Source organism: Gavialis gangeticus, unplaced genomic scaffold, assembly GCF_001723915.1.
Source record: "Gavialis gangeticus isolate Ggan-Ray unplaced genomic scaffold, GavGan_comp1, whole genome shotgun sequence".
In the NCBI taxonomy this organism is placed as follows: Eukaryota; Metazoa; Chordata; order Crocodylia; family Gavialidae; genus Gavialis; species Gavialis gangeticus.
Window position 1 is genome coordinate 61,216,921 of NW_017729025.1, and position 9,791 is coordinate 61,226,711.

Sequence of the window (9,791 nt, forward strand, 5' to 3'; positions counted from 1 at the left end):
GGATTAGTATCAGCTGGTATGGCTTGTTAATAATCAGCCATCGGTATTTTGGGGTTTTTTGTTGTTCTCCCTCCCTGGCGGGGGGTCGGGCTAGAAGATCTACTAGGTCCCTTCCGACCCTTAATCTATGAATCAGCCCAAAAATTCTTTATTGGTGCACCCCTACTTACTTATTTACTTTTTCATCCTCTTTTTTGTTGTTGTTTTAGAGTCTACTTGTATAAAGGGGACAAAGTTAAAATTAGCCATTAGTGCAACTGGAAGAGCAGAAGTTAAATTAATAAAGTTGTTTGGACTTACCTGAATTTGGGGTTTTCAACCGTAACAACACCAACTTCTATTTCTGAAGGTTTGAAATCAATGGACAGAACAGTAGACAGGCAGGTTATTGCTGTCTAAACGTAAGGTAGGGAAAGAAAATTGTTTAACCACTTGCTTTTCCAAGTTGAACTTAATATTTTCATATCTAGCTTCTTAAATTCAAGTTACCTCCTTCCTTTCTCTAAAACACTTACAGAAAATAATTTCCTACTATCTACTTTTCATGTTATGAAATTCAGTCTCTCCCCCTCCCTTGAAAGCATGATTTACAAGAACATTGTAACAAGTGCATCTTGCATTTTCTCATCAAGAAACCCCCAAAGTGTGAGAGTGGGTTTTAAAATAAACAACGAATCTTACCTGGAGCAATTTTAAAAGATGTATTTAATCATGACTATTACCTTACCTTCGTTTTTTACTATTCCAGGTGCTTTTTAAATTGTTCTTTTATAAACTTATATTCTCTTGCATAACCCTGCTGTAAGGCCATAATCTTAATGCACAGGGTATACATCCATACTGATGAATGGGAAGGAATGAACTAACTGGCCAAGTTTTTCAGATGTTGCTGATATTTAACAGTATCACTAGTGGTATGTTAGGGCTCCCAGAACCCTCAATGAACATTTTATTTAAATTAAATGTATAAGAATGCTTATTTTTGTGGTATGACATTAATTGAGAACAAAAGTGATTAATAGAGGGCAAGGCCTTTAGTGTAGGGTCAGAGGAAAAATCATGAATATTTTTTTATTTAAAACATACCTATTGCACTATCATTTAACGCCTTGCAAGACTAAGAAAGGACCAAAATGGCATCCTATTTCTTGCTTTTGCTTTGCACACTCATGGTTCCTGGCTGATGCATAAGCTTTTGAAGGGATAGTTACAGTTGTCAACACAGAGCACAGATTTTGATAATAGTTTTCATACATCCCTAAACACAAAATTAATATTTCCATTAACTAACTGGAATTGGAACTTGTTTAATTTAAATGTTTGCTTCTAAAACACTGCAGTGCTATACATTAGAAATATAGTATGAGAAAAAGAACACGCTGCTTTGACTACGAAGTTGAGAGAAAACAGTATATTGTCAACAAACAATAGCAAGAGACTACAAAAGCCTCAGGCTCCTTTTTACTGAGTTAAATGCCAAGTTCTTTAGATTGTTTTGAAAATTCAAACTTTTGGTTCTAATCAATTTAGCTATGAGATTATGAATGCTTGTTGTCCCTTTAATGCTTTAATTTATACCTAAACATAGACAACATGTGAAGACAGCCTCATGCTAAAGCTCATTCTCAATAAGGATGCTAGAGGATGCTGTACCATGTTATTACTGTTAGGTGTGCAAACATGATTCATAAAATAAAACCAGAGATTTCAAATAGGAATCCACAGTGTTAAAAACAAGTCTGTTCTTTTGTAGTCTTTCTGAACTCTTTGAAACAGAAGAATTGCTCTATTTTTTTCTGTAGTTGAAACTGTGAAACTAAGCACTGGCAGTTTCTGAGGGGTACTTCGGAGTCTAATGAGGCTGAGAACCACTGTGCTAAACAAAGCATTTAAAAAAAGAAAAAAAAAGAAAGAAAGAAAAAGACTTGAGAAAAACCCAAACAATAGTGTAGCTAAGAACTCTCAATATATAACATACATTTTCGTATATCCTGTTTAACTGAAAAGTGGAGTCAATTTTATGTTTAGGTTACTGCTGCTTATTGCGATTGATTAGCTTGGTGCATCACAAAAATAAGACTTTTTCGACTTCATAGAAGAACAAGCAGAAACTAAACTATTACAACTAAACTGTCTCTTTAAATGAAAGAGTAAGGAAAAATTATGAAATGCAAAAAAAAGTGTTGCCCTATTGTATATACAAGTACACTATATTTTAATAATGAACCTTAAACACTTCTGTAGCAGCCATGCTGACATCTAGTGCTATCTTTACCACACATACAGTAATCCTTGTGCATCTTAAAGTGCATTTTTACACATAAGGCTGTTATAAAGAGGTTATAAAAATCATACTAGTTTCCACAGAGTCAGTCAATACTCAGTTGCCACATGCCAGAGTGCTGGAATTGCTGTGACTTCATTCATGCTTCATCCAGTGGAATAGCAAAGTAAATAATGCCAAGGTACTTGAGATTAGTGGCAATGTAGCTAGCACCAATTTAGGACATACTATTGTCCACAGCTTATTTTTATGACATGCTTATAAACATCATCTCAAGTAAAAATACAACTGAAAAATCCCAAACCCCAGACTGAGCTCCCTCCCCACCCTCCTTCCCTTCCCATTCTGAAGACAGCACAGGAGCCTGGGGGGGGGGGGGAGTGCAGCTGCAGACAGTCCAAACTGGAGCTCAGTCCACCAACCCCCAGACCCAACAGTGAATGACTGTTGGGTCAGGGTGAAACACTAACTCATTTCACTTCTTGCAAAGCACCACGAGTTATAGTGGGGACCTGCACATCTGTCAGTGCCCTCTGTTACAGCTGCATGAGCCTGCAGAAGTATAAGCAAGCTAAATCAACCTAATTTAGCCCTAGATAAAGCAGAGTTAAAACTGGAGTAGCTCTGAAAACTGTGTATTTCTATTGCTGCAGAATCAGGCAGGCATAACATCTGCATCATAACAGCTTATATTGCTATCCTTTGGCAGCAATGTAATTGCTATACCTTAATTTAATATACATTGTACGTACATTTAGTAAATCCTGCCTCTCTCGGGCCAAACCCAGGAGGTCAGAAAATCCACATCATCCAGTCAGTTTTGCTACTGGTAGCCCTATAAGCATATGTCCTTATATTTGAAGGGATGCATCCCTGATCATGATGGTAGTACTGTCACTACTGCTGCAAGAGGCATGCAGCACAACACCAGCTTGTAACAGTAACAACTGAGAATGTAATTTGTCTAGTTTAAAGCACTTTCCAGCAGAAAGATTGTTTGAAAAGCTGAAAAATTATCTATGACTTGCTTAGTAGGGAGTGGGGAATTCAAGTTCTTCTGACAGAATGTTTTGGTTCTCACAGGGGAGGATCTTGAGCAAGCAGCACAACAAAATGGCAATGGTGAATGTGCAGCACCAGGCCAGGAGTACTGAAAATTGATAAATCAAGTAAAACACATTATTCCACTGTGGCAGCATAAGAGGGAAAATTTTAAGAACAGGAAGGGAAGATAAAAGGCTAGATTTCACTGCTTTCTTTTTAAAAGAGGAAGGAAAACTTTGTCAATCCAAAAGACAAAGAGATGAGGTTAAGAGTATTTTTAATGGACCCTACAGCATGAAGGTATTGGGATGACAAATGGCTTACTCCATTTTAATCAAACAATATTGTTGTGTCTGACTTTCCAATTATGCATACAATGAAGCATCTTAAATAGTGGCTAACAATGCAATTACCCCATTTATCTACAGGAAAAGCCTTGTGAAATAGTGATAAACATTTAGCAGAAACAGGTACCAAACTTGGATTATTCTCTCAAAGCAAAATGTTTTAAAGATTTAAAAAATGGAAATAGCTGTTACCAAGGCAGTGACATCAAGCATATCACAAAAAAGGAAATGCTTACTAAAGATTTCTTCACAATGTGAAGTCATACAGCAAAACTGAAAACACTTTTGACCTACTCTGGTGTCCTCTTACTGGCTTACCTCCACTGTCTGCTCATAAGTCCAGTCAAATTTCTTCTTTACTTTCTTTTCAAGAAAGCTGGTTGACTCTGTTTGTTTGACTCCTGCAGCTGTGGCCTTGAACCCACAGTAGTAACCTGCAGGATCACACTTGTATACCTGAGGACCATGCTCTTCATCAACACCTATCAAAATCATACCTTTAAAAGAGAAGGAAATTTACATTTATTCAGCAGTACTGAAAATATTGAGACTTAAACTGATTCAGGATAGATTTAGGATGCAGACTCTCCTCCTCTAGCATGAAACAGGCGAGGTATTGTGGTATACTTTCTGTAGTATACTACTCTGAAGAACACATTCCTCCCCGCTCTCTAATCTAACATACCTCTCAATGGCATTTCATTGCTCTAAACTGAATTTCGTACCTGGTGAATTAGATTTCTAATCCCATCCAAACTAGACCACTCATCAAAGAGACAAACTGTTAGACAGTGTTGAGCATTCACAGAACCAAAGTCAGGAAATACAAAAGTTAAAGTCGTGGTAACAACGTTAACTCAGCTGCACTGCTTATCCTGTCTATTCGATAACAATTTGAGCTCCACATTTAACCAGAAAGCAGAAGTGGTTAACAAAAGTACTGTATTTACTCATATATAACTTCCCCCAAAAGCCAGCCCTCCCAAATTGGGGTGTACGCCTTAAGCAGGGAAGCTTTTCTCATCAGAGCTTCACTGCATAGAGGCATAAAGGAATGAAGACACTGTGCTACAAGATGGCTGTTGGCTTCCCTTTTTGTTCCCTTATCAGCAAGCAAAAGAGATGTATATCAGCGTAGCAGATGGCACCACAGTACTACAATAGCTTGTTTAAGACATGCACCTCAATTTTGGAGGGATGACTTTTGGGAAGACTGCACGTCTCAGGGTCTACCAAACTCAGAGGCAGCAGTCAGTCAATTTCTTGGGTAGGTCCTGGGGCCAGCTGCCAATTTCGTAGGCTGAGTGTGGTGCTCCCCCCGCTCCTCCCACCCAATTGGCTGAGGGGCTCCAGCAGTCCCACCCCTCCCTGCAGATTGCCACATGGCCCAAAACTATAGCTTAATTATCCTGGTTAAGCACAGGGAAGCCATTCATCCATATGATTAAGTGTGAATTAATGGCTTCCCAAGGCTTAAATTTGGGTAATTAAGACATGGTTTTGGGCCACTTCCAAGTGGTGGACTCTGGAATTTTGATGGGACTTCTTGCAAAAGAGACCATCCCCCAAAACAAACTTCCTGGAAAGCAGAGAAAAAGCAGGGAAGCCCTGTAGTCTTGGAGCACAGGGGAAAAAGCAGGGGGTGGGGGCAGGGACAAGGTGTGTAGGCAGACTCCACATCTCCTGCTGCTAGCGGCCACACCAACACCAACCCCACCCCCTGCCTTCTCCTCCTGCTCTAAGACTACAGGGCTCCCCAGCCTCTTCTCTACTTGCCAGTAAGTTTTTTTTGGTTTTGTTTTGCAGCAAGCCTGCCAAAATTGTGGAGCCAGCTGTTTTTTTCTGAAGCCGGCCCAAAATCACAGGTCCCAAGAAAATCACATGCAATTTCAGCCAGCAGGTCCCTAAGCATGCTGTATAGGAACATCAACATATATTTGTAAAAAGTTCTATTTCCTAGTTACTGGCATAAACCATAATCTTACACATCCCCCATATTCTTGTTATTGGATAAAGCTTGCCAAGAAGTGGTTCCAATTCAAAAGCAGCTATGAAAGGGTTAATGCTGGACAGCACTCCCCCATGCTTGCTGGCTGGGAGGGAGACCTAGCAGCTATTTTGTAGCACTGTGCTGTGCCTTCATGAAAAAGCCAGCTCCCACACCATGTCTCTGGAAAAATACTGTTCTCTACATTCTGCATTCCAGAAAGAAGGTGCATAAGGTATGTGGGAAAATACACTATCAGATAGCACTGGAACCATCACTTAAAAGTCATACTGTGTAGTCAGTAAATGTAGAAGACATTTATATGAATGCACCCTTTTCTGATCAATGAATCCCAGTTTAATTTGAATCCATTTGATGATCACAGGTGCTTTTTAGTCCCTGGAATTAAAAAGTTCATACATGCTAAATGAATCTGTCCCCTTGTGCTTGTAACTGCTGTATGACTATTTATGCAATTTGAAAACAAGGCAAATCAAAACCATCCTCTATCAAAAAAAGATTTTGAAGGTTACATTTATGTCAAGTAATAAGTTAACTATTTGCTGTACATTTGATAAAAGATACAATGAGCAATTTCTATAGTTTCATTTGTTCTTTTGTAATTCAAATATATGACTTTTTATTCAAATTAAAAAGAAAAAAAAATCACTTCGCAGAGCACAGAAAATTTCAGTGCAAAAGATGAACTTTTCAGATAGCTGCAAGCCTAATGCAAATTGTGTTGCAACCATAAACAAAGACTAGCAAGAAGTACTGATACTTATTATTATAATTAGCACAAATAATTCAATGTTTCTGAAGTACTCTTTGAAAATACATATTAAACATGTGAGAGAACATTATTTTAACAAAAGCAGTACTTCGTACCTTATAAAAACCTGCAGATTAAGCCCCATAAAACAATGATGAAGTAGCTTTATGTATGTTAGGGAAGGGTAAACTGAAAGAAAGGTCACATGGTTTGCCTGAGAAGACAACTTGTTTAATAACAGAATCTTGCTTACTGCATATTGCTGCATGAGTCATTATGGCTATAACACTACTCCTGAGTTCAGATAGTTAATGGTAGAATCAAGGATAGAATCCAGGTTCTAATCCCTACTCAAACTGTCATGCCCCAAAGCTCCTCACATAACACCCACATTTTATACAAGATAAAGAATTGGTGAGAATTCTTCAGATGTCAAAAATTATATGCAGAAAATTAATTTAACAAAGATACAGAAGAAAGTATAGACCTTATTACTTACAGCATCCAAGAGGTCTCATTTCAGCATTCTGTGTGTAGACCTGAGAAATATCTGCAATCCTTTTACACAGCATGTCCACTGGAATATCGTAACCATACTTGTATTTCCAGTTAGCAGCCTCATAGCGGGCTCTTTGCACCTGGGACCTGCTATCAGCTAATATAAAAGACAAAGTATTTACTTGTTTCTCATCTTCCACTAAACAAGCTGAGACAAACCTTAAACACACAAGACACTGCATCACTGATTACTGCTAGCAATAACACATTCCTGACTCTAGCTTAAGAAGTCTTGATCCAATAAATTGGTAAGAACAACTTCTTTAAACTCCAGTTAGTAGAAACGGAACTCCTAAACCTGGATTTAAGAGTCTCAAGTTTTCATATATCAAAACATGAAACAAAAACAATAGGGTCTGTTATAAAACTGCAATGATCTAAATAAGAGATAAATTAAATACCTGTCATTCCTGTCATAACGCATCCAATATTTTCAGTAATTCTGAATAAATGGGTCACTGTGCTAGAATCCAACAGTTTGTCCTAAGAAGCAAACAAAAATACTGAAACATTATAAAAAAGAGCCCTCCTTTTACATACAAGTGTAAAATACAAATAATGCAGAAGAGAAAAAAAGCACCTGGGATTACAATTTAGGACTCAAACTGCTTCCCAACACTTTACAGCACAGAATGGGAAAGAGTTCCAGTATACCATATTTGCACAGAACCACTAATCTTCCACTATGTGCTCCTGGTGTTTTGTTTCTGCAGCAAAGTGGGAGGAATTTTTACTTCTGCATTTGAGTGCTCACTTATAATAAATAGCAAAGGAAGGAGAAGATAGCTAGCAATCTTTGCCAGAAGTGGTGATGGATGCCAGTTTTTGACTAGGGAAGTTGAGGACCTTTGCACAAAAATCTGATCCTCTAACATATTCCACTCTTAATTTTAAAAAGCGTTTTTCATGTTTTTTTCTTGCCCAGCACCACTGTGCTATCAGATGTCTATTCTTTGTATCACTGACTGGTTTATAGGTCAGGGTTCTATAACCAGTATACTAAAAGAAAACAGGACTGAGAAAAATGTGTTTCTGAATGGTCCCACGCTTCCAAGGATACGTTGACACTACAGAATTAGTTTCAACTTTAATCCTTTCCATCTGCACAAAAATCTTTATAATCCAGATTTTGAGGTGCTTTAAGATAGGGAATAAATTGGAAATGTCATCAGTTATCACAGATAAACTTATCCGATTCAGTGAGTGAGGACATAAGCTACATCACTTGAGTGCTAACAGTCCTCTAATCCTTTTCCCCTGTTTCTCATCCCACCCTAGCTTCCCACCAAAACAGCCAAGATCACCTGCAACTGACATTCCTGCCTGGAAAATAAACTTCGAACATTTTAGCAAAAGTACCAGAGGATACTCCTCCAGGCATTTACAACCAAGAGCAGGAAGAGTGTGAACATACTAACACCATGCTAAGCAGGACAGGGACATGTACTCAAATCCCAGTGTCAATCACCTGGGTCACCTATGAGCACAGAAATAGCTAAAGATATATGTTCTTGGGTGGTTTAGAAATCTACAGAAAGAAAATAAAGTAGCATGATACTGTCGTGATGGATAAGATGCCCAAGTACCAAAGGAGGAGGAAACCAGGACAGGCTGAATGGCAACAAGATGTTGTCTACTTCAGGGCCACAGAACCAACATTGAGAAATGACTGTTAAAAGATACTACTCACAGGGACTTTCTTCTGAGTTACAATTACTGCAGAATCCTTCCCACGAACAGCAACTGATGTAAGGCCACCCTGGTTTATAGCCTTAAAAGCATATTCTAGAAAAAAACCCCACAAGAAAATAATGAGAAAATTTGTACTGATGCCACTAAATACCAGTAATTAGGGCAAAGCATGCAATCCCTGCACATACAGTAATACTGCAAGGAATAAGCCCTCTATTTCCAATACATTACAACACAATCACCATGATGGCATAATACTGAATACTGTGTTTACAAAGTCTTTATATTATACATATATAAAACACATACATATATAGTATTAAAAAGAAAAAAAACAACCCAATGATACTTACTAATAGAAGTTTCATACCCTCTTACCCACAAATTAAATAGTTGACTGGGATGGCCCAATGGTAAAAACGAGTTACATCATAGGGACTTTGAATAAACATCCCTTCTATAAGGGGTGGACAACATCTGGCTTGCACGACAAACCCAGCCCATGGCAAGCCCCTTGGCCCTGCCCAGGCATGGGGGGCAGTCTGGGCTGTGGCACATGCAGCTGGTCCTACCGTTGCCGGATATGTGGTGAGGCAGGGGCAGTGCAGTGGCTATCCTAAGCTTCCTAGCAGTCCCTGCAACAGTGGCTCCTTCTGGCTGCTGCCTGCCTGTGGGGCCACTGCCTGCCAGATGTGGCACCCTGCTCTGTCTGGGCAGGTGGGCAAGGTCTCCACAGAGACCAGCCCAGGAGCCCCGCAGGCAGGACACACTCGGCACGCAGTCCCTTGCCCCCAGTCCCAGACAGGGTGGGGCTGCAGGCAGATGGAGAGCCTTGTCCTGGAGGAAGGTAGGCAGGAGGGACTGTGGAGTTGTGAAAGTGTCAGGGCAGAACCCAGGGCAGAGCCACAATCCACTCCCCACACATCCCTGCCTGTGGAACCAATGCCTGTCACAGGGATGTGCAGGAAGCAGATCATGGCTCTGCCCTGGTCCCCACATTGTCCCCAGCTCCAGCTGTCCTGCTCCTGGATGCCACTCCTTGCCTGCCCATGGTCCACTTGCCCTGCTGACTGCACCCTGCCTGCAGGGGTCCCAATCAGTCTCCAG

General features: G+C 39.7%; 1 protein-coding gene across 1 annotated transcript in view; it reads right to left on the reverse strand.

Annotated features, from left to right (window-relative positions):
- Positions 1-9,791, reverse strand: part of PSMA6 (proteasome subunit alpha 6) — a 28,380-nt gene that overhangs the window by 8,791 nt on the left and 9,798 nt on the right. The window contains exons 2-6 of the mRNA XM_019518887.1: positions 8,683-8,777; positions 7,394-7,475; positions 6,934-7,089; positions 3,994-4,172; positions 301-395 (exon numbers count right to left, since the gene is read on the reverse strand). Of these exons, the coding sequence (XP_019374432.1) occupies positions 301-395; positions 3,994-4,172; positions 6,934-7,089; positions 7,394-7,475; positions 8,683-8,777 (607 nt within the window). The remainder of the gene's footprint in view (positions 1-300; positions 396-3,993; positions 4,173-6,933; positions 7,090-7,393; positions 7,476-8,682; positions 8,778-9,791) is intronic.